This window comes from Oryza sativa, chromosome 2 (genome assembly GCF_034140825.1).
Source record: "Oryza sativa Japonica Group chromosome 2, ASM3414082v1".
Classification (NCBI taxonomy): domain Eukaryota; kingdom Viridiplantae; phylum Streptophyta; class Magnoliopsida; order Poales; family Poaceae; genus Oryza; species Oryza sativa.
Window position 1 is genome coordinate 6,141,768 of NC_089036.1, and position 25,497 is coordinate 6,167,264.

The window sequence follows — 25,497 nt, forward strand, 5'->3', positions numbered from 1 at the left end:
GATTTCTTATACCTTAATGATGATAAAATTACTCCACGGCAAGTGACGTAAACAAGCATGGTATGTGATCAGTGCGTGTCAGGTGCTAAAGATGGCGGCAAGCAGAATGGCAAATAAGTTCTTTTAAAGCAGAATTTCAGTCTGTTCATGCCATACTAGTGTCGAAACAATTTTTGTTGAGTACGTTCACAAGTAGACTTTCCCTTTGGTTATCAAGATGATTCATGATAGGCCCAACAAGAAGAGCTGAAATTTTACAAGGCTATGACGTTTATATCAATATAAAAGAATCACTCTTGTATCTAAACTTTTATTATTCACTAATAACGCTCGCAAGGAATAGCACAAATGAAATGATACATAGCTCGCACAAAGTGTTGTCTTGCAGATTGCATCAAAGAAACATTCTGGATCCAGCAAGCATACTTTTACCCTATGTACTCTTGTGTAAAATATGGATCCTCTTTAGCTAATCAAATTCAACCTCAACGAGAAGGGAACATCCCCCTGAGAATCCACAGTAAGGACCTATGTGTGTAAAAAGGTACAAAATTTTCTATCTCAAACAAGGACAAAGCGATGACTAATTTCTGTGGGTTTTATCGTCGGATATGCCGATCTTAAAGCACGCCCAATGATTATACAAGTGGAGGAAAACGGCCTTCACATAGTTTCAGTAGGAGTCAGCAACCTGTCAAAAAATAATTAGCTATAATAAATGAATAGTTGTTAACAACTGTCGCTAATTGTATAGATGGAAAAACACTTCACCTTTACAAGCTGAATCAGTGTATCAGGTTGCTGTCCCGCTGATTCACTATTGGTCAGGAGTCAATACTGCAAAAGGCAAGACAGTAGTTAGAAAACATCAACAACTAATGTATAGCAAGCACAAAATTTGCTCCTATGTTCAAACTGTCTAAGAAAACTGGTCAGACCAACAGATTAACTCGAATACCAAAATTAAATTATCCCGGCAGATTAAACTAAAGGATATAGCCCAGAATAAACACTTGTATCCAGAAGCAGGTAGGTTTTCTTTCTTTCTTTCTTTTCTTTTTGAGGACACCAGCAGCAAGTTTTCACTATGATCATTGGTGCCCTGGGAGGAGAAACTAGGACGAAAAAAAGGTTTTAGGACTGTACACTTGCTCAACTACAGCTTTTATGCTAATGATTCTTCATTGTTCGTACCCCACTGTTCCTCGGTATCATTTCCGTTCACAAGGACAGTACCGTCAGTCGAACCATCAGCTTCAACATCAACCTCAACAGCATCTTCTTGGCTCTCTTCTACTCCATTTTCCTCGATAGCCTGGTGGACCAGATTGATATTACTATATTACAACTTAAAGCAAGGAGAAAAGAAAATATAATGAATAGCAAAAAATGTGATTTTATTGAAATAATGATCACTTTAAAAGATTGGTGATAAATATAGGACATCGCATGCCAAAAAAAAAAGAGATCAGTTTAGTAGAAGTAATTTAACATCTTCAAATAGCTACCCACTATTTAACAATATTTTTTTACAACTCTTTCTGTAAGAGTGATACCTCGTGAGTGTCATCTCCATTTTCATCTGGCAGCACCTCCTCTTGATGTATACGCATATTTTTGAAAGCTTCCACCAGAGTCTCGTTAGGCCTCTCAGCATGGATAATGTACTCCTTAGCTGGTGCATAAATACCCCTATACAAATAGGATTTCATATTACAATAAAGAAAAAGTACAAATGAGCACTGACATTACTTCTATTTATTTCACTATATGTGCTCAACTGAAGCTAAATGTGATATTCCAAACCAGCATCCCATACATGGTAGAGGGCATCATTCTTACTTCATCAGATGCTTTCAATTAAAGAGAAGAGGAAAGCAAACCATGACGGCTTGTCCCATGTGTGGAAGAGAGAACAGGTAAAACTTTCACAAAAGAACATAGTTTTTACTTTTACAAACAGACCTTTTGGGCGCAACATTAGCTTCTACATTGAGAGCAATTTGCCAGTCTTCAAACAAGTTTGGGTACTCGTTGGGATCTGCCAATGATTCTGCCGCTTTGGGGTTTACCTATAAAGAAAATGGCACGAGAATGAAAAAAAAGGCATGGTAAGATAATAAAACACATATCTCCTACAAATTAAACAGTGTCGCGTAGCGCAAGTCTGAAAATAAGAACAATACTCTAGCACAAGATTGATTGTCTTTTGGTTAGTTTTGCATGCTAGCTCAGATAATAGACAAAATGCCCTTGAATGCCCATGATTTATCAGGTACACAAAATATAGATTGGGCATTCTGCCTGTTAGGATGGAAACATCACTAAAAATCATCAGTATTAACACCAGAAACTGGGTACCTTTTGGAGGGGGAAAAAAGAGACAGATGGTACCTTTTGGAGATCCTTTTTCCATAATGTTACAATCTCAGGGACTTTGCTCGGAAGATAAGATCTCGACATCAATGCTGCTTCTGGTATACGATTACTGTATAGAGAATATAACGTGATCACCATAAAATAAAAAATACATTTTCTGAATAAGCATTGTACTATTAAATAGGATAGTCTTGGCAAATGGCAATACCTTTCGATTAACAATTGAAGACATTCTTCCAGTTTTCCAAGCATGAAGAAACAAAGGAAAGCAACATTGTTCTTCCCTTGTTCTTTAGCCATAGATGTTAATTTTGTTAGCCCTTCAGCATCACCAAGGGATGAATACAGAAGTAATAAACCACTGAGATCCATAGCATGTAGAAGACACTCCTCTGCCATATCAAGCTGCAGAATTGACACTTGACATGTTAGAATATGAGTGCACTCTTTTAGCCAGTTTTGTATCTGGCAAGGTGCTGAAACATAACATGGCAAAGTTATTAAATTGCAAGAATTCTACTTAAAACTAAGATGGTAAGTTATTTTTTTACACACAGAACTCTGCCATCAGGCAAAACTATTGTTTTGCACGCATAATTCTACTTTTAAAAACAACTACTCCTTCCGTTTCATATAATAAGTCGTTTTGACTTTCTTTAAAAAAATCAAACTTCTTGAATGTTTAACCAAGTTTATAGAAAAAATATAGCAACACTTATAGCACCAAGTTGGTTTCATTACATCTAACATTGAATATATTTGAATAGTTTTTTTCTTTTGTGTTAAAAATATTGCTATATTTTTCTATAGATTTCGTCAAAGCTAAAGAAGTCTGACTTAGAAAAAAGTCAAAACGACTTATAAAATGAAATGGAGGTAGTACAAAAGATGGACAGAGCAAAAGCAAAGGCACAAGAACTTCTTAGGTTCTAATTCAAGCATCATAGCAACAATCAAAGCTACTTCCCATCAAAACTGCAATATTATCTCTTCACAAATGCCTTTGTTAAATTATATACTTCTTCTGTCCAACAATATAAACATTTCTAGACTGTTGAGCAAAGATTAAAGTTGAGGAGAAAGTACTTTAGTGCCCTCATTTAATGAGAAGGTTGGGGTTGAAGAGTAGTTGGGCGTAAGATGGGAAGAAATTTAAATGAGGTGATTGATTTTACATATGCATTGTAGAAATGCTTATATTCATGAACAAAATTCAAATGCTTGCTTATATTGTTGGGAGGAGGGATTTATTTCTGTGCGCTCATAATTATTAAGTTACACGGTATACTGGTACTAATAATCAAGAAACTAAAATGCCATGGCAGAACAGTCCCACTTAATTAGCACAATATATATATTGACCACTCATAGAAGATACTTCCTCCGTTTCATATTATAAGACTTTCTAGCATTGCTCAAATTAATATATATGTTAATAAATCTATATATATATATGTGTGTGTGTGTGTGTGTGTCTAGATTCATTAACATCTATATGAATGTGGGCAATGCTAGAAAGTCTTATAATATGAAACAGAGGGAGTAGTAACTAATACATCCAACAGCTGTACCTTTCCGGTTGACATAGCTAACTCTCCTAACTGCCTCCACTTGGACTCACTTTGTGCCTCAATGGCAATTGCCTGAAAAGCAAATAGTTAACAACATTTGAACAAAGACAAAAACATTCTTGGAAATGTGATAAATAAATTAATCATCTGTGCCTTTGCAACTTCAAGCCGACCAAGCTGCACGGCCAAGTCAAATCTGTAATTAGAGTCTGTTGCTATCTCAAGGGCTTCTTCCAACATGCCCCGTGATTCCAAGAAACGTGCCACACTGCAAATAAAAGGGTTATCTTCAGATTCTGAGGCCTGAGTTGCAGAGTACAATAATTAGCAGAACAGGGGGCACCTGTCATGTTGTTCTTTTGGTATAGATGGTAAAAGAGCGTTTGCACGATCGAAGTCTCCACGCATTACAAGTGTTTTATACTCAATCATAGTAAGGAGTAAAGTATACCCCACAACACTGCAGTAAGAAAACAAGTTAACCTCAGAAGTTCATTGTGGCTTCCGAATATGATACGATACCAGACAACCAAGACTCACTTAAATTGCTTGTCAATAAGGTAGACACGGCTTTGGTTAGCAAGATATCCCAGTAAATACATTTGCCGATCCAAGTGAAATAAGGTTGTGACCTGTAATACATCGAATAGTTATACTACCTCTGAAAATTAACAGTCTAACCAAATCATATGTGAATGCATTTTTGATATAATGAAAATACTTACCTCTCCTCCTACACAGTAATTAAGTCGTGACGAAGAATTGTTGTAGATAAAACAATCGCCAACCCATAGGCCAGTTCGGATGCGTTCATTGATCTCATGAAGTAGTTCAAAGGCATCTTCCACACCTTCCTCGCCAACTGAACCCCCTCCATCCAAATGAGAAGAAACTACATCCCTCTGGAAGGTATAATTGTTGTGTTATAGTTACATCAAGTAGATGTTACATCATTGAACTACAGAGCCAACAAAATGCAGAAAAACTTACATTGTACTTCAAAATGTAGAATGAGGTGTCACTTGCAATTGTCACTAAATCACCACTATCGGCCCAATAGAGATTCTACAAATAAGAAAGCAGATCCTATTTAGCATCATAATATTCCAAATGACACGCAAAAAAAAATTTAAATCCAGGAACAAAATTACTCACTTTCACATTGACATCAATTCTGCGTATCATCCTGCCCTCTGCCCAGTCATGGAAGCAAATAAAATCATTTGTACACATAGCCAGCAATACTCCACCAAATATACGCTCTGCAGAAAATGGTGGTCTTATACTCTTTCTCTCCTGAAATAGATAGGTTTTATCATCATACTATGTTTCAGAAACCACAGTAAAGGAGATTGTTGTGATAAGCTTGGCAGCTGCCTAATAAATATAAGTAACAAGTTGACCCTGACACAGTAGAAGAATAAATGATTCATAATGCCCCTTACTCAAGTCACATTTTAGTATTGATCAGTCTACCCCAACTACTATAGGCAATATTGCTCACTCCCATATCCCTATCCAGAAGGAGTTGGTCATTTACTGATTTTTTATATTCTAAAGAAAAACAAGAATAAAACTAACTTTATATTATGAAACCTTCAGTGATATTAATAAATTGTAGATGATTTTTAATGGATTTTCTAATTGTGATTAGCCAAATGTGAAAAACGATTTGAAACAATGGATATGTTATTTGAAGATCGACGGTGGTGATTTATAAATGTTTCATGAGATATTCATTTTTTTATTATATAATTTGTGGTATTCTATTCATGCTATATTTTTTTTGAACTACTTGCAATTTTTTTTTGGCAATTTTATTTATATTGGAATGTGCACAGTACTCCAGCTTGTCCATGAAATGTGCACACCTACTAAATTTTTCTAGCCCCACACATTGCATTGAAGGACCCCTACTCTGATGTACAACGATAATTAAAAGAAGGGGCAGTGGGCAGTACAAACCTGGAAATTTTTACTGTATATCTTTATCCTCGAGGTGCTTTCTCTGACAGCGTATTCTCCATCAAGTGACCAAACAAATTCAAGTGCAGACCCGAATGATCTATTTCTCCATGCCAATGCGGTGTAGATTATGTATTCTCCATCTCCACATACAACAACAAATCTTCCATTTGGATTGTGCCTTAAACTCTGAAATGAATACACTATTATTAATAACATGCAAACATAAACCAGAACGTAGAAAAGTTCATCACATTTATTTAACCCGACAAGTACAATTTCAAAACCGGCACTCCAACTCCATAATTACACTATACTAGATTTGATATTAATTTAATTTTACTATAACAACAGAATCTCCATGGTGTGTTTAAATAAAACAACTCACCAGTGCAAATGTCAAATAAACTAACATATTAAAATATTTCAACATGCATGGTCAAATGGTGTATACATGTGACTCGTGTAATGAATAGGAAAAAGAAACTTGGGACTCATTTGCAAGCATCAAGTTGGTTCTATTGGAAAACATCAATATGCGAATGATGCATTCGTTTAAATAGCAAATATGAACTTACTTGTGGATAAAGATCACAGGTTCCCAACTCCTTCACAACCAAGGGTAAGCGCTCACCATCTGCAATCTGAAAAATGGAACAGGTTAGTAAACAAGACGTATAAGAAAGTATACAAGTTTTCAACATATTAGCATGGTGAACAAGAAAACCTCATTGTCTGCACCAATAGTCTTGATATTAACAGTTTGGATTTCATTATGTTTTGACCATATGATTTTTCCACTGCTGTCCATGCTAGCAACAGGAACTTCACGGCCAATTTTTATCATTATTGTCCCTTCATCATATCCGATCACAACCCTGCACAAGTCAAGTTTTTTCCCGTATCACTAAATTAACTTGAAAAGGAAGAAGTTAATGAAAACATGAAAAGAAAAGGGTTTCTGTGAAGAGCAAATTGTGGAATAAACTGTTTAGCAGACAACGAAAAAGTTTATAGCTACATTGGAGAGAACTATGGAGCAGAGAACATATACGCTAAACTAATCAAATCTTTATACTGTGATTCATTTTGGGTGTGGGAAACTTCAATAGCACATGAATAGGTGATATTTAGTATCATGGTACTTGACATTAACCGTAAGTCCATAGCATCCGAATAGTAAGAGTGTAATATTTCCAATACCTTCTTGAACCCTTCATGTATCCTAAAGCCCACACTCGCTCAAGGCCATAGTTAAGAGTGTTCTCAAGCCTGTAAGAAACAAGCAACGTGTTATTCCAGTCTACAGTAAGATTAAAAGGATCCAAAACAATGATTGACAAAAATGGAACAACCAAAGCAGTCTTCAAAAAAAAGAGAAGAACAAACCAATGCACAGAGATAAGAACATCTTGCCAGGTGCCAACTAAGCATATGCATATATAGTAACCTATAATACTTATTGAAGACAGTGTAATTCATGTAACTAACAAGCATAGTAGCTACGCGTAAGTGAATGTTTGTGGCATGGGCGTGATGTGCATCCTGGTCGCACCCCCCAAAATTGTTTATCTATATCCTGGTGTAGAATGCTAGTTTCAAAATATGGCAAGAGAATCTCCTTATTTTCAACACCACAGGAAAATGGTAGCTTCAAATTCTCTGGACACAGTGCTTCACTTCAGAGGTCACCAATTGTTAGGAAGTGGTATAGTTGCATATTTCTCTTAGTTTGACCCTAACCATCACTACCAGCTCTGATGCCAATCAGGACAGGTTTAATAGAAAATATTCCTCTTAGCTAGTCGTACTTCAAGCTATAAATTGCTCTATATTGTTACTAAAATAGGACTGAGTTGTAATACAAACTTATGCTATAGGAGTAAATGTAACACTTTCACTCAAAAATTTATATTTAGATTAAAGAATGTAATGCTGCATCAATCAAAATTACATGGCTAAATAATAAATTACTAAATGCACAAACTAATTCGTAAAGAAACAAGGACATGAAGACCAGAAACTATGCTTGTAAGGTCATCAATAGATATGACACACCAATGATTATTTAAGAACCAGATTTTATGCCACCGAACAGAGTTTTTATTGCCATCAATAGAACAACACACCCACGAGAGTAACGAGTACATGAATTTATCTCAAAATTCAAACTATGCATGAAGTATCCTATGAGTTGTATCATAGGGGGAGAGAGCGAGAGAACCTGTAGGTAGTAGAGTGCCACAAGCGAACTGTCCCATCCTCAGAGCCAGTAAGTATTATAGGTAACTCCGGATGGAAACAAACAGCAGAGACATTATGTGCATGTCCTTCAAGCGTTTGAACACAGCTCTTCGTTTGATAGTCCCAAACCTGATTCAACGAAGTGTCTCGTAACAATGTCCAATATACTCACAAGATAATTCACTGCAGATGGCATACCTTCGCGGTCTGATCATCAGAGCCTGTAATTAAGTATGGGCGATCACCACCAGTAAAGTAATCAACACAATTGACACCTTTTGAATGGCCATCTAATGTGAAATTAGGATCAGGGGAACCAAGACTCCATACCTGAAATTAAATAAGGGCACCACATTCAAATCCAGACCAAGAAATGTTAGAAATGCAAAAACTATGCCAAGCAAATGTAAGGAACAAAATCGCAAACCTTTACTGTGCGATCAAGTGAAGCACTAGCAAAAGTATTGGTATCTTTCGGGTTAAATGTGACTTGCATAACATAGTGAGAATGCCCCTCGAAGATTTGAGTGCACATCCAACCCTTATCCCAATCCCAAAGCTTGATCAGCATGTCATCAGATGATGACAGCACAAAAGGCTGGGTTGGGTGAACAGCCACACACCTGATGTAATCCGTATGAGCTTCAAAAACCTTGACCTTATCCATCGTATTGTAATTGTACACACGTATGAACATATCGTCGGCACCAGCAACTACCCATTGTTTCCGTGTGATAAATTTAGATGACCGAACTGAAATGGGGATGATTATATTAGCAAGATGGTATATCAAACAGAAGTAAGCGATGAGGTGGGAAAGCATACCTGGTAACTCTGTGACTTCAAATGATTTCACCATCGTCTGAGGATAGATGAATATATTATAATCAGTTTAACTTTAAGAGTAACTATGCTGAAAATATGTATGTTTCTTTTTCCGTCCATCGATTTCTAGATTTTACTTTTATGTTTTACCTCCTCCTGTTTTGCTCTAAATAGTTTGCAAACCTATTAAGAAGTCCCAATTATGTAGCTAACACTCACACATCTGAAACAACCATCTAGAAGTTCATTGACTCCTTGTTACTTCTATTTTGACCATATTCCTTTCTACAATGCATCGAAGACTTCCTCGCTAGGTTTTAAGAATTCATCATTCATCGCTATGTTTGACCCCCCCCCCCCTCTTTTTCTTTGTTTTCTTTCCGGGCTCTGGTACAACTTACTATGAGCGCATATCGTCAAAGTTTACTACTACAAGCACACTAAATCCAATGTATCTTGAATTTTACATATGGATGGGAATATCCATTTTGCAGTACAAAAGCTCAGCGTGCTGGTAGTAGATAATCATCATTTCATAAAATCCATGAAACCAGCAGAAAATGACGAATTAAGCTACTGTGAACAGTCATGTACCTGCGTCTGGTAGTTCCAGATGCAAACGCTCCCTGAATACAGACTCGACAAAATCCTGCATTACACCGGAGGAAGTTATTCATGTGACTTTGAACAACATAATCATTACATCACTAGCACCCCAAAACCCAAAAATCATGTCACACACACAAACTTGCCCACTCACCATGGCTCGGTCGGATGCAGATCCACGGACTTGGCCCTCTCCGACCTCTGCGCGAGCTTCCTCTGATCCAACCACCAAACACATTCAGCTAAACACACCAAAACAAACCAAACTAAGCTAAGCAGATCCGAGGGAGAGGCGCAGTGGTTACCTTGATATCCAACCTGAGCGGCTGCCAACATCACAGCCATCGCCATTTCGCCGCCAGAGAAAAAAAAAATCACACGAAAGCACGAACGAGAAGGCAATCACGTCAGTACGCAACAAACAAAAAAAAACCCCAGATCCACGCGGAATTCGACGCTCCAGCCACCGGATCTCGGCACGGCACGGCACGGCACCGCGCGGCGCGGCGCGGCCGTCAAACGGTTCGCCCTCGCCGTACCGATCCCCACTCGCGGCGAAACCTAAGCAGCGCGAGCCTGGGGGAAGGCGAGAGCGAGAGAGAGAGGGGAGTCACGTACCATTGTGACGCCCGCGACGGCCGGCTACGGCGGGGACGCGGCTGTTACACAACCTCCGCCGCCGTTCACCGCCGGAATCAGGCTAGATCTGATCGGAGTTGAGGAAGAGAGTAGTATCTTCGAAATCGCTCAAGATCGAGAAGCAGAGGAACTGAGGAAGAAGAAGTTAGAACAGAGTTGTCGGGGGAGGAGAGATGTATTTCTCATTTCTGTTTGCTTATATACTAGTTGTTGGCGCACAGGCCTAAATCCTCCTGGGCTCGCAGGCCCACTCACACATGAAAGTCTATATCTCATACACTCGTAACAGTAACAGTACCACCCGCCAAAGTATCAGCTTGTCCCCAAGCTGGCGCACAAGGGAAGGGATTCTTCAGTACTATCTCCACCCCAAAATATAACAACTTTTGGCTATTAATCTTGACAAATAGGGAGTACGTCATAGTCTTCCCAAGTTGCATGATCGGCTGGCAGCGAGGTCCACTTGATCAACACTTGCACATGAGCAGCATTCGAGCAGCATTCCCCTTCTTAACAAGCCGACGATTAAGGATCTCTGCAGGTACAACTTCAACTGCATCCAGAACCACAAGAGTAGGCAGACTACCGAAAACAGGTGTGTGAGCCGGCACATGGGGCTTCAACTGAGACACATGGAAAACCGGATGCACCAAACTGTGATCAGGCAAACCAAGACGATAAGCAGCAGTGCCAACCTTCTCTAGAATCTTGGAAGGCCCAAAGAACTTGAACGCCAATTTGGGATATGGACGATTGACCATCGATGACTGAACATACGGCTAGAGTTTCAGAAAGACAGATTCCCCAACTGAAAAAGCACGTTCAGAACGACCCTTGTCAGCTTTGTGTTTCATACGTAACTGAGCTCTTTGCAATTGCTCCTGAAGAAAAGCTGAGAGCTGATCACATTCAAATACTAAATCCATCCACAGCATGATGAGTTGAAGACAAAGAACAGGAATCTGATTGGAGTGGGGATTAGTACCAAAGAATGCTTTATATGGTGAACAGCCCATGGAGGTGTGAGAAGAAGTGTTATATCAATATTCGGCAAGATGGAGCCAATGATGCCACTTGTGAGGAGAAGCCTGAGTCATACACAACGAAGATATATCTCCAAACATTGATTCACACGCTCGGTTTGCCCATCGGTTTGTGGATGATACGCAGTACTCATTTGCAACTGTGTGTTCCAAACTTTGAACAAATCTCCCCAGAATTTGCTTGTAAATATCATATCCCGATCAGAGACAATCAAGTGAGGAATACCATATGTTTTAAACACAGAACGATCCATAGTTGTAGCCACTTGAGAGGCTGTAAAAGGATACCTCAAAGGAATGAAATAAGCATATTTAGTGAACCGATTCACAACTACCAGAATTACTGAATAGCCATCAGATTTAGGCAAACCCTCCACAAAGTCCATTGAGATATCCATCCAAGCCTCTTTGGGAACATGAAGAGGTACCAGCAAGCCTGGCAACTTGCAATGTTCACTCTTGGCATGCTGACATACTTGACACTGCTTAATAAAGTTAACATCAGTTTTAAGCCCAGTCCAAGCAAACAACTTCTCTAGACGATGATAAGCTGTCGTGTCGCGCCCTGATTTTCGTTCGGGATTAAAAATCATTAAATAAATCATTTCTAGAAATTATATTAAAAGTTAAAGCAATTTAATCAAGTGAATTATTGAGGGAATTAAAAATTTTCTTTAAAAATCATGGCCGAAAATATTTTTGTAAAATTCTCTATGTTCTAATTTACTCTCTGAAATTTCCCGTGAATTTTCAGAGCTCAAAAAGTAATTATAATAGTACAAACATCAATTAATCAATTAAATTAAATAGAAAACCATTTAAAATCTCTTCCTGCACTTTGGGCCGCTTCCGGCCCAAAGGCTTCATCTCCTCCCTTGGCCCGCCCGCCCCTCCTTCCTCTTTTCCCTATCGGGCCGCCCTCCTCTCCTCCTTCCTCTTTGGGCTGTCCATTTCACGTTCCTCTCTCGGTCTCCTCTCTCCCTCCCTCGCCGACAGGTGGGACCGGTGACGCCACCTGTCAGCTCCTCCTCCTACCTCCGGTCTCCTCGGGCCGAAACCGCCATGGTCACTGCACCCGCCCCACGCTGCCGCTTCTTCCGCGCCTCCTCGCGCCCTCTCTCATGCGGGCCCGGTCGTCGCACACTACTACACCTCTTCTCCACATTTCCCCAAATTCTGGCGCCTAATCGAGCTCCACTTCGCCCATGTCGTCGCCGCCCAAATCCGCCTCGCCCCAGCTCCCTTTCACCCTCCCGAGCCTATAAAAACGCTCCCCGCACCTCCCTCTCATTTTTCCCTAGTTCCCTGAGCTTGTCGCATCTCCTATGTACACACTGGTCTGCAGGCTGCAGCAGCGGCGGTAGCAGCAAAGGCAGGGATCCAACTTAACAGATGAAGTTGCATGGGCTTGTTCCTCCTATTCTTTCCTCCTAGCCACTGTCGCTGTTCTTCATGAATCATGATCTCTATTTTTGTTTTATACTGTTTCTTGTAATTAATTCCTACTCGCGGTCTCTCTCTTCCTAGTCCCCCATTTTTCTGGTATACTATTTTTTTTGTTTAGGGGTGCTCTTTAGTGAATTACCTGTATCATGGCTTCATGGGAGCTGGTTCGTGTAACATGAAACAGAAAAAAAAAAAGGTAATGTTCGGCTGGTTTAACATTTTACCCTATGTACTTTGTGTAAAATATGGATCCGGTTTAGCTAATCAAATTCAACCTCAACAAGAAGGGAACATCCCTCGTATATATAAAGCATCCTGAGAACCCACAGTAAGGACCTATGTGTGTAAAAAGGTACAAAATTTTCTATCTCAAACAAGGACAAAGCGATGACTAATTTCTGTGGGTTTTATCGTCGGATATGCCGATCTTAAAGCACGCCCAATGATTATACAAGTGGAGGAAAACGGCCTTCACATAGTTTCAGTAGGAGTCAGCAACCTGTCAAAAAATAATTAGCTATAATAAATGAATAGTTGTTAACAACTGTCGCTAATTGTATAGATGGAAAAACACTTCACCTTTACAAGCTGAATCAGTGTATCAGGTTGCTGTCCCGCTGATTCACTATTGGTCAGGAGTCAATACTGCAAAAGGCAAGATAGTCGTTAGAAAACATCAACAACTCATGTATAGCAAGCACAAATTTTGCTCTCATGTTCAAACTGTCTAAGAAAACTGGTCAGACCAACAGATTAACTCGAATACCAAAATGAAATTATAACTGAAATTATCCCAACAGATTAAACTAAAGGATATAGTCCAGAATAAACACTTGTATCCAGAAGCAGGTTTTCTTTCTTTCTTTCTTTCTTTCTTTTTGAGGACACCAGCATCAAGTTTTCATTGTGATCATTGGTGCACTGGGAGGATAAACGAGGACCAAAAAAAGGGTTTTAGGACTGTACACTTGCTCAACTACAGCTTTTATGCTGATGATTCTTCGTTGTTCGTACCCCACTGTTCCTCGGTATCATTTCCGTTCACAAGGACAGCACCATCAGTCGAACCATCAGCTTCAACATCAACCTCAACAGCATCTTCTTGGCTCTCTTCTACTCCATTTTCCTCAATAGCCTGATGGAACAGATTGATATTACTATATTACAACTTAAAGCATGAAGAAAAGAAAATATAATGAAGAGCAAAAGATGCGATTTTATTGAAATAATGATCACTTTTAAAGATTGGTGATAAATATAGGACCTCGCATGCAAAAAAAGAGATCAGTTTAGTAGAAGTAATTTAACATCTTCAAATAGCTACCCACTATTTAACAATATTTTTTACAACTCTTTCCGTAGGAGTGATACCTCGTGAGTGTCATCTCCATTTTCATCTGGCAGCACCTCCTCTAGATGTATATGCATACTTTTGAAAGCTTCCACCAGAGTCTCATTGGGCCTCTCAGCATGGATAATGTACTCCTCAGCTGGTGGATAAATACCCCTATTCAAACAGGATTTCATCAGAACAATAAAGAAAAACAATACAAATGAGCACCGACATTACTTCTATTTATTTCACTATATGTGTTCAATTGAAGCTAAATATGATATTCCAACCCCACATCCTGTACATGGTAGAGGACATCATTCTTATTTCATCAGATGCTTTCAATTAAAGAGAAGAGGAAAGCAAACCTTGACGACTTGTCCCATGCATGGAAGAGAGAACTGGTAAAACTTTCACAAAAGAACATAGTTTTTACTTTTACGAACATACCTTTTGGGCGCGACATTAGCTTCTACATTGAGAGCAATTTGCCAGTCTTCAAACAAGTTTGGGTACTCGTCAGGATCTGCCAATGATTCTGCTGCTTTGGGGTTTACCTATAAAGATAATGGCATGAGAAGGAAAAAAGGCATGGTGAGATAATAAAACACATAGCTCCTACAAATTAAACAGTGTCGCGTAAGTCTGAAAATAAGAACAATACTCTAGCACAAGATAACAAGCATGTCTTTTGGTTGGTTTTTTCATGCTAGCTTAGATAATAGACAAAATGCCCTTGATTTATCAGGTACACAAAAATTAGATGGGGCATTCTGCCTGTTAGGACTGAAACATCACTAAAAACCATCAGTATTACCACCAGAAAGGACTGAAACATCACTAAACATCACTAAAAATCATCAGTAATGCCGAACAGAAATTTCATGCTTGAATATGTAACTTAGGTTGAAGAGACAAGTCACGCTAAAATGTGAGCAACTGAGCACGATCTAATACAGGTGTGCAAAAGATTAAGCATGAGAATAGGTAGAAAAAAACAAAGAAATATTATAGGGGATAGGGCAGATGGTACCTTTTGGAGATCCTTTTTCCATAATGTTACAATCTCAGGGACTTTGCTCGGAAGATAAGATCTCGACATCAATGCTGCTTCTGGTATACGATTACTGTATAGAGAATATAACGTGATCACCATAAAATAAAAAATATATTTTCTGAATAAGCATTGTACTATTAAATAGGATAGTCTTGGCAAATGGCAATACCTTTCGATTAACAACTGAAGGCATTCTTCAAGTTTTCCTAGCATGAAGAAACAAAGGAAAGCAACATTGTTCTTCCCTTGTTCTTTAGCCATAGATGTTAATTTTGTTAGCCCTTCAGCATCACCAAGGGATGAATACAGAAGTAATAAACCACTGAGGTCCATAGCATGTAGAAGACACTCCTCTGCCATATCAAGCTGCAGAAAGTAATTTACACTTGACAGGTTAGAATATGGTGCACTCTTTTAGCCAGTTTTGTATCTAGGCCAAGGCGTGGAAACATAGCATGGCAAAGTTATTAAATTGCAGGAATTCTACTTAACACTAAGATGATAAGTTATTTTTTTACACGCAGAACTCTGCCATCAAGCAAAATTATTGTTATGCACGCATAATTCTACTTTGAAAAACTACTACTCCTTCCATTTCATATTATAAGTGGTTTTGACTTTTTTTTTAAATCAAACTTCTTGAAAGTTCAACCAAGTTTATAGAAAAAATATAGCAACACTTATAGCACCAAATTAGTTTCATTACATCTAACATTGAATATATTTGGATAGTTTCTTTGTTATGTGTTCGAAATATTGCTATATTTTTGTATAGATTTGATCAAACCTAAAGAAGTTTAACTTAGAAAATAGTCAAAATGACTTATAATATGAAATAGAGGTAGTACAAAAGATGGAAAGAGCAAAAGCGAAGGCAAAATAACTTCTTAGGTTCTATAATTCTAGCATCATAGCAACGACCAAAGCGCCTTCCCATCAAAACTGCAATATTATCTCTTCACAAATGCCATTGTTGAATTATATACTTCTTCCGTCCAAGAATATAATCATTTCTAGGTTGTTTAGCAAAGATTAAAGTTGAGGAGACAGTACTTTAGTGCCCTCATTTAATGAGAAGGTTGGGGTTGAAGGCTGGTTGGGCCTAAGATGGGAAGAAATTTAAATGAGGCGATTGATTTTACATATGTATTGTAGAAATGCTTATATTCATGGACAAAATTCAAATGCTTCAAGTGCTTATATTGTTGGACGGAGGGATTTATTTGTGTGCTCATAATTATTAAGTTACACGGTATACTGGTACTAATAATCAAGAAACTAAAATGCCATGGCAGAACAGTCCCACTTCATTAGCACAATATATATTGACTACTCATAGAAGATAGTAACTAATACATCCAACAGCTGTACCTTTCCGGTTGACATAGCTAACTCTCCTAACTGCCTCCACTTGGACTCACTTTGTGCCTCAATGGCAATTGCCTGAAAAGCAAATAGTTAACAACATTTGAACAAAGACAAAAACATTCTTGGAAATGTGATAAATAAATTAATCATCTGTGCCTTTGCAACTTCAAGCCGACCAAGCTGCACGGCCAAGTCAAATCTGTAATTAGAGTCTGTTGCTATCTCAAGGGCTTCTTCCAACATGCCCTGTGATTCCAAGAAACGTGCCACACTGAAAATAAAAGGGTTATCTTCAGATTCTGAGGCCTGAGTTGCAGAGTACAATAATTAGCAGAACAGGGGGCACCTGTCATGTTGTTCTTTTGGTATAGATGGTAAAAGAGCGTTTGCACGATCGAAGTCTCCACGCATTACAAGTGTTTTATACTCAATCATGGTAAGGAGTAAAGTATACCCCACAACACTGCAGTAAGAAAACAAGTTAACCTCAGAAGTTCATTGTGGCTTCAGAATATGATACAATACCAGACAACCAAGACTCACTTAAATTGCTTGTCAATAAGATAGACACGGCTTTGGTTAGCAAGATATCCCAGTAAATACATTTGCCGATCCAAGTGAAATAAGGTTGTGACCTGTAATACATCGAATAGTTATACTACCCCTGAAAATTAAGGGTCTAACCAAATCATATGTGACAATGTATTTTTGATATAATGAAAATACTTACCTCTCCTCCTACACAGTAATTAAGCCGTGACGAAGAATTGTTGTAGATAAAACAATCACCAACCCATAGGCCAGTTCGGATGCGTTCATTGATCTCATGAAGTAGTTCAAAGGCATCTTCCACACCTTCCTCGCCAACTGAACCCCCTCCATCCAAATGAGAAGAAACTACATCCCTCTGGAAGGTATAATTGTTGTGTTATAGTTACATCAAGTAGATGTTACATCATTGAACTACAGAGCCAACAAAATGCAGAAAAACTTACATTGTACTTCAAAATGTAGAATGAGGTGTCACTTGCAATTGTCACTAAATCACCACTATCGGCCCAATAGAGATTCTACAAATAAGAAAGCGGATCCTATTTAGCATCATAATATTCCAAATGACACGCAAAATAAATTTGAATCCATGAACAAAATTACTCACTTTCACATTGACATCAATTCTGCGTATCATCCTGCCCTCTGCCCAGTCATGGAAGCAAATAAAATCATTTGTACACATAGCCAGCAATACTCCACCAAATATACGTTCTGCAGAAAATGGTGGTCTTATACTCTTTCTCTCCTGAAATAGATAGGTTTTATCATCATACTATGTTTTCAGAAACCACAGTAAAGGAGATTGTTGTGATAAGCTTGGCAGCTGGCTAATAAATATAAGTAACAAGTTGACCCTGAAACAGTAGAAGAATAAAGTGGTTCATAATGCCCCTTACTCAAATCACATTTTACAGTGCAAAGGATATTACCATTTGAAATATGATATGTTGGCACGAGAGGAATATAGGAGATCATATTGAGTATTGATCAGTCTACCCAAACTACTATAGGCAATATTGCTCACTCCCATATCCCTATCCAGAAGGAGTTGGTCATTTACTGATTTTATATATTCTAAAGAAAAACAAGAAACAAACTAACTTTATATTATGAAACCTTCAGTTATATTAATAAATTGTAGATGATTTTTAATGGATTTTCTAATTGGGATTAGCCAAATGTGAAAAACGATTTGAAACAATGGATATGTTCTTTGAAGATTGATGGTGGTGATTTATAAATGTTCATGAGATATTCATTTTTTCGTTATATAATTTGTGGTTTCCTATTCAGGCTATATTTTTTTGAACTATTTGCAATTTTTTTTGGCAATTTTATACTAATTTCTATTGGAATGTGCACAGTACTCCAGGTTGTCCATGAAATGTGCACACCCAATAAATTTTTCTAGCCCACACATTGCATTGAAGGACCCCTACTCTGATGTACAAAGATAATTAAAAGAAGGGACAGTGGTAGTACAAACCTGGAAATTTTTACTGTATATCTTTATCCTCGACGTGCTTTCTCTGACAGCATATTCTCCATCAACTGACCAAACAAATTCAAGTGCAGACCCGAATGATCTATTTCTCCATGCTAATGCAGTGTAGATTATGTATTCTCCATCTCCACATACAACAACAAATCTCCCATTCGGATTGTGCCTTAAGCTCTGAAATGAATACACTATAATTACTATAATTACTAACATACACTATAATTACACTATACTAGATTTGAGATTAATTTAATTTTACTACAACAACAGAATCTCCAAGGTGTGTTTAAATAAAACAACTCACCAGTGCAAATGTCAAATAAATTAACATATTAAAAATATTTCAACATGCATGGTCAAATGGTGTATACATGTGACTCATGTAATGAATAGGAAAAAGAAACTCAAGCAGAAATTTGGGACTCATTTGCAAGCATCAAGTTGGTTCTGGTGGAAAACATCACTTGATCACTATGCGAATGATGCATTCATTTAAATAGAAAATATGAACATACTTGTGGATAAAGATCACAGGTTCCCAACTCCTTCACAGCTAAGGGTAAGCGCTCACCATCTGCAATCTGAAAAATAGAACAGGTTAGGAAACATGACGTATAAGAAAGTATTACAAGTTTTCAACATATTAGCATGGTGAACAGAAAACCTCATTGTCTGCACCAATAGTCTTGATATTAACAGTTTGGATTTCATTATGTTTTGACCATATGATTTTTCCACTGCTGTCCATGCTAGCAACAGGAACTTCACGACCAATTTTTATCATTATTGTCCCTTCATCATATCCGATCACAACCCTGCAAAGGTCAAGTTTTTTCCCGTATCACTAAATTAACTTGAGAAGGAATAAGTTAATGAAAACATGAAAAGAAAAGGGTTTCTGTCAAGAGCAAACTATGGAATAAACTGTTTAGCAGACAAGGAATAAATGTTATTGCTACATTGGGAGAGAACTATGGAGCAGAGAACATATACGCTAAACTAATCAAATCTTTATACTTTGATTCATTTTGGGTGTGGGGAACTTCAATACCACATGAATAGGTGATATTTAGTATCACGGCACTTGATATTAACCGTAAGTCCATAGCATCCGAATAGTAAGAGTGTAGTATTTCCATTACCTTCTTGAACCCTTCATGTATCCTAAAGCCCACACTCGCTCAAGGCCATAGTTAAGAGTGTTCTCAAGCCTGTAAGAAACAAGCAACGTGTTATTCCTGTCTACAGTAAGAATAAAAGGCCTAAAACAATGATTGACAAAAATGGAACAATCCAAAGCAGTCTTCCAAAAAAGAAAAAGAAAAGAACAAACCAATGCACAGAGATAAGAATATCTTGCCAGGTGCCAACTAAGCATAAGCATATATAGTAAACTGCGACGCGAAAGTGAACGTTTGTGGCATGGGCGTGATGTGCATCCTGGTCGCACCCCTCAAAAAATGTTTATCTATATCCTGGTGTAGAATGCTACTCCCTCCGTTTCACAATGTAAGTCATTCTAGCATTGCACATATTCATATAGATGCTAATGAATCTAGACATTATAATATATATAGATTCATTAGCATGTATATGAATGTGGACAATACTAGAAAGTCTTACATTATGAAACGGACGAAGTAGTTTCATAATATGGCAAGAGAATCTCCTTGTTCTCAACACCACAGGAAAATGGTAGCTTCAAATTCTCTGGACACAGTGCTTCACTTCAGAGATCACCAATTGTTAGGAAGTAGTATAGTTGAATATTTTCATGTTTCCATTAACTCCAAATTCTCTTAGTTTAACCCCCAACCATCACTACCAGGTCTGATACCAGTCAGGACAGGGTTAATAGAAAATATTCCTCTTAGTTAGTCGTACTTCAAGCTGTAAATTGACCTATATTGTTACTAAAATAGGACTGAGTTGTAATACAAACTTATGCTATAGGCGTAAATGTAACACTTTCACTCAAAAGCTTATATCTAGATTAAAGACTGTAATGCTGCATCAATCAAAATTACATGGCTAAATAATAAATTACTAAATGCACAAACTAATTCCAAAAGAAACAAGGACATGGAGACCAGAAACTACACTTGTAAGGTCATCAATAGATATGACACACCAATGATTATTTAAGAACCAGATTTTATGCCACCGAACAGAGTTTTTATTGCCATCAATAGAACATCACATCTATGAGAGTAACAAGTACATGAATTTATCTCAAAATTCAAACTATGCATGAAGTATCCTATGAGTTCTATTATAGGGGGAGAGAGCAAGAGAACCTGTAGGTAGTAGAGTGCCACAAGCGAACTGTCCCATCCTCGGAGCCAGTAAGTGTTATAGGTAACTCCGGATGGAAACAAACAGCAGAGACATTATGTGCATGTCCTTCAAGCGTTTGAACACAGCTCTTCGTTTGATAGTCCCAAACCTGATTCAACGAAGTGTCTCGTAACAATGTCCAATATACTCACACGATAATTCACTGCAGATGGCATACCTTCGCGGTTTGATCATCAGAGCCTGTAATTAAGTATGGGCGATCACCACCAGTAAAGTAATCAACACAATTGACACCTTTTGAATGGCCATCTAATGTGAAATTAGGATCAGGGGAACCAAGACTCCATACCTGAAATTAAATAAGGGCACCACATTCAAATCCAGACCAAGAAATGTTAGAAATGCAAAAACTATGCCAAGCAAATGTAAGGAACAAAATCACAAACCTTTACTGTGCGATCAAGGGAAGCACTAGCAAAAGTATTGGTATCTTTCGGGTTAAATGTGACTTGCATAACATAGTGAGAATGCCCCTCGAAGATTTGAGTGCACATCCAACCCTTATCCCAATCCCAAAGCTTGATCAGCATGTCATCAGATGATGACAGCACAAAAGGCTGGGTTGGGTGAACAGCCACACACCTGATGTAATCCGTATGAGCTTCAAAAACCTTGACCTTATCCATCGTATTGTAATTGTACACACGTATGAACATATCATCGGCACCAGCAACTATCCATTGTTTCCGTGCGATAAATTTAGATGACCGAACTGAAATGGGGATGATTATATTAGCAAGATGGTATATCAAGGAACAGAAGTAAGCGATGACGTGGGAAAGCATACCTGGTAACTCTGTGACTTCAAATGATTTCACCATCGTCTGGGGATAGATGAATATATTATAATCAGTTTAACAGTAAGAGTAACTATACTGAAAATATGTATGTTTCTTTTTCCTTCTATCGATTTCACTATACTGAAAATACTAGATTTTACTTTTATGTTTTACCTCCTCCTCCTGTTTTATTACTCTATACAGTTTGCAAACCTTTTTAGAAGTCACAATTATGTAGCTAACACTCGAACATCTGAAACAATCATCTAGAAGTTCATTGACTCCTTGTTACTTCTGTTTTGACCATATCCTTTCTACAATGCATTGAAGAATTCCTCGCTAGGTTTTAAGAATTCATTCATTCATCACTATGCTTACCCCCCCCCCCTTTTTTCTCCGGAACAACTTACTATCACTGCATACCATCAAAGTTCACTACTACAAGCACACTAAATCCAAATGTAACTTGAATTTTACATATGGATGGGAATATCCATTTTGCAGTACAAAAGCTCATCGTGCTGGTAGTAGATAATCATCATCTCATAAAATTCATGAAACTAGACAGAAAATGACGAATTAAGCTACTGTGAACAGTCACGTACCTGCGTCTGGTAGTTCCAGATGCAGACGCTCCCTGAATACAGACTCGACAAAATCCTGGCATTACACCGGAGGAAGTTATTCATGTGACTTTGAACAACACAATCATTACATCCCTAGCACCCCCAAAACCCAAAACCATGTCACCCACACAAACTTGCCCACTCACCATGGCTCGGTCGGATGCAGATCCACGGACTTGACCCTCTCCGACCTCTGCGCGAGCTTCCTCTGATCCAACCATCAAACAGACGATCACTATCAGCTAAACAAACCAAACTAAGCTAAGCGGATCCGAGGGAGACGCGCGGTGGTTACCTTGATATCCAACCTGAGCGGCTGCCAACATTCACAGCCATCGCCAGTTCGCCGCCAGAGAAAAAAAATCACAGGAGAACACGAGCGAGAATGCAATCACGTCAGTACGCAACAAACAAAAAACCCCAGATCCACGCGGAATTCGACGCTCCAGCCACCGGATCTCGGCACGGCGCGGCGAGGCGCGGCCGTCGAACGGTTCGCCTCGCCACACCGATCCCCCATTCGCGGCGAAACCTAAACAGCGCGAGCCTGGGGGAAGGCGAGAGCGAGAGAGAGCCGCGGGGGGGTTGGGGGGGGGCACGTACCATTGTGGCGCCCGCGACGGCCGGCTACGGCGGGGACGCGGCGGTAGAGGTGGGCTGTGAGGCCGTCGTGGGTGGAGGGGCGCCGGAGTGGAGAGAGGCGGCGGCGCGAGGCCTCGTTTTCTCGGCTCTCGCGGTGTCGCCTGCGGGGAGGGGGAGTAGGACGCGGCGCCGGGAAGGAGGAGGGCGCGAGATGGGGGAGAAGGGTCGGAGGAGGAGGACGGTGGTGGGCAAACGGGTTAACGGGTCCCGGATGTAAGATGGCATGTGGATTGGGGATTTGGGGGTCTGTTGACTTCGGCCCTGTGGTTCCGGAAAAATTTTGGAATAGAATATTAAATATAGATAAAAAAAATAACAACAAGTTTAATAGTATAGCCAACTAGTAGCTACAATTCATCTATAACCAATCTAATAGCTCATTCATACAATAAGTACATACTACATTATTAATACCTAGTACCACTTATCATACACACACTGCATCTTGGAGTCCGTGCTACAGCTGGCTACAAATCTGTAGCCCGCTGCTCTTCTCTCTTCTTATTTATCTCCTTAAAATAAGTTTGCAGCTGGCTTATAGCCTGCTATTGTACCTGCTCTAATTATGCGGTTTGCATAAAAATCATGAGACGAATCTTTCAAGTCTAATTAGTCTATGATTAGTCATTATGGGTGCTCTTTTTTTAAAGGAAATGTGTAGGGTCATAGTATAATCGTACAAATTTCAGGGCCATGTTTGATTTAGATTATTAAATAAATTATCGTTGCATGTTATCTACTTAATTAGTTAGATGGTTAAATCAAATATTTTTTTAAAGAAAAGACTTTAAATATCTTAGAACTGCTGATCTAAAAAATGTAGTAGAAGAAAGTTTTTTTTTTCAAAAAGCATATTTTCAAAGTATAGAGCAAATAAACATGTGCCGATAATCCAGTAAATAATCTGGAAAAAACAACGCAAAGTTACAGATATGTTGTTAACAGCGTGTCAGTATTTGAGAACGAAGGGAGAGGCTTCTTTTGGTAGTGATGAAGATGAGGATTAAATACGGGCATGTAAAGCGAAAGAAGTCATGTAATTAAATTTTAATTATTTTAAACTAAAATGTGGGTTTATCTAATATATTTTAAAACAACTTCTACACAAAAAAAATTTTGTACAAAATACATTGGCCTTGTTTGATCCTCCGGGCTATTAAATCGCCCTCTGAAATCTTGCTATTTAGGATTATTAAACGTAGATTACCGACAAAACCGATTCCATAACCCCTAGGCTATTTTGCGAGATAAATCTAATGATGTATATTAATCCATAATTAGCGGCTGATTACTGTAGCATCACTGTAGCAAATCATGGATTAATATATCTCGTTAGATTCGTCTCGCAAAATAGCCTAGGGGTTATGAAATGGATTTTGTCAGTAATTTATGTTTAATACTCTTAAATAGCAAGATTCCGAAAGTGTTAACGGAAACTAATGCAAACTTTGTATCTTAATGGGAAACAAACGTGGCCTAAAGACAAGGGCGGATCTACAGTGTAGTGTAATGACCAGTGTCAAACGGCACCGATGACTTTTTGCAAAATTTATAGGAAAACTGTTTATCCATATATTATACCACCATGATCTAAGCATAATTAACATACTATGACACCAATAAACACGTTATAACACCAACAAATCAATTTTCTGGATTCATCATTGCCTAAAGATCATCATTGTATCTATCCGCGTAAAAATGTGAGACTCTTCTAATGAAGGAACATTATTGTCTAAGTTTATGCATCAAGTGACTTCATGTCCATTATCCTTCATGGTTTTGAAAATGTGAGACAGATAAATGTTTCCAGCCTTCATGGTTGTGAACTTGCCGAAAGGAGATGGCAAAGGAGAAAAAAAAAAAGATTTTCGACGGAATAATCATATACACGACCTGAGGCATTTGGTTACAGCGGACTGATAAAATTTTCAATGGAGCATACAGCACGGCGAATCAGGTGGCGGATTCCATTCCATCATGGCAATGTGCAAGGCAGGGAGGAGGTCCAGTGGCCCCGTTCGTTTCTAATGAAAATGGAGGATAAACTTTGGATTAAAATGGCACGCTTTTTAAACGGCTAAATGGTGCGTTTCGTGTGAAAACTTTATATATGAAAGTTGTTCTAAAATATCAGATTAATCCATTTTTTAAGTTTGTAATAATTAAAACTCAATTAATCACACATTATTAACACATCGTTTTATGTGAAACACTTAATCTTTATCTTTATCTTTATCTTAAGGAAAAAGTGCGAATTACCGCCTGATCGTCTGAATTACCCCCTGAACCACAAAACCGGACATTCTTCACCCCTAACTATACAAACCGGATGAATTACCCCCCTCGACCCAATCCACGGTGGTTTTGGTCTACGTGGCGTACACGTGGCAGTCCAGTCAGCGTTTTTTTAATTAAAAAATTATAGAAACCGTATGTCATACACTTCTTACTCTCTCTCCCTATTATGTCTCTCACTCTTTTCTCTCTCGCACGGCGAGGACGAGCGCGGGGACGGGCGGTCGGCAAGGTGAGGCGAGCGCGGCGGCACAGACGTCGG

General features: G+C 38.6%; 2 protein-coding genes across 9 annotated transcripts; both read right to left on the reverse strand.

The window, feature by feature from the left end:
- Window positions 1-217: 217 nt before the first annotated feature.
- LOC4328693 (putative coatomer subunit beta'-3) lies at window positions 218-10,390 on the reverse strand. Of its 5 annotated transcripts, none has more exons than NR_176912.1 (26): window positions 10,209-10,390; window positions 9,896-9,916; window positions 9,745-9,806; window positions 9,579-9,633; window positions 8,985-9,021; window positions 8,587-8,912; window positions 8,358-8,489; window positions 8,140-8,288; window positions 7,119-7,187; window positions 6,643-6,793; window positions 6,494-6,559; window positions 5,916-6,104; window positions 5,106-5,246; window positions 4,941-5,015; window positions 4,676-4,852; window positions 4,491-4,582; window positions 4,294-4,410; window positions 4,104-4,218; window positions 3,951-4,022; window positions 2,588-2,784; window positions 2,395-2,488; window positions 1,966-2,072; window positions 1,557-1,692; window positions 1,147-1,315; window positions 772-837; window positions 218-691 (listed from the first exon to the last, which is right to left on the reverse strand). NR_176912.1 is itself a non-coding variant. In NM_001409858.1 (26 exons), exons 1-25 carry the CDS (start codon window positions 10,209-10,211, stop codon window positions 818-820), a joined length of 2,724 nt encoding a protein of 907 aa, NP_001396787.1. In that variant the 5' UTR covers window positions 10,212-10,390; the 3' UTR covers window positions 218-691; window positions 772-817. The 5 variants fall into 5 exon arrangements, 3 of the variants coding, with proteins under 3 accessions (NP_001396787.1, XP_025879080.2, XP_025879079.2); NM_001409858.1 differs by having other exon boundaries at window positions 1,195-1,315; XR_003240813.2 differs by lacking the exon at window positions 10,209-10,390 and having other exon boundaries at window positions 283-691; window positions 9,745-9,935.
- Window positions 10,391-12,915: 2,525 nt separating this feature from the next.
- LOC4328694 (coatomer subunit beta'-2-like) lies at window positions 12,916-23,122 on the reverse strand. Of its 4 annotated transcripts, none has more exons than NR_183775.1 (26): window positions 22,899-23,122; window positions 22,591-22,611; window positions 22,442-22,503; window positions 22,275-22,329; window positions 21,678-21,714; window positions 21,277-21,602; window positions 21,048-21,179; window positions 20,830-20,978; window positions 19,675-19,743; window positions 19,197-19,347; window positions 19,048-19,113; window positions 18,518-18,706; window positions 17,636-17,776; window positions 17,472-17,546; window positions 17,207-17,383; window positions 17,020-17,111; window positions 16,823-16,939; window positions 16,633-16,747; window positions 16,480-16,551; window positions 15,278-15,474; window positions 15,085-15,178; window positions 14,502-14,608; window positions 14,090-14,225; window positions 13,685-13,853; window positions 13,298-13,363; window positions 12,916-13,217 (listed from the first exon to the last, which is right to left on the reverse strand). NR_183775.1 is itself a non-coding variant. In NM_001416352.1 (26 exons), exons 1-25 carry the CDS (start codon window positions 22,899-22,901, stop codon window positions 13,344-13,346), a joined length of 2,724 nt encoding a protein of 907 aa, NP_001403281.1. In that variant the 5' UTR covers window positions 22,902-23,122; the 3' UTR covers window positions 12,916-13,217; window positions 13,298-13,343. The 4 variants fall into 4 exon arrangements, 2 of the variants coding, with proteins under 2 accessions (NP_001403281.1, XP_066163096.1); NM_001416352.1 differs by having other exon boundaries at window positions 13,733-13,853; XR_003240814.2 differs by having other exon boundaries at window positions 12,988-13,235; window positions 22,899-23,085.
- Window positions 23,123-25,497: the final 2,375 nt, after the last annotated feature.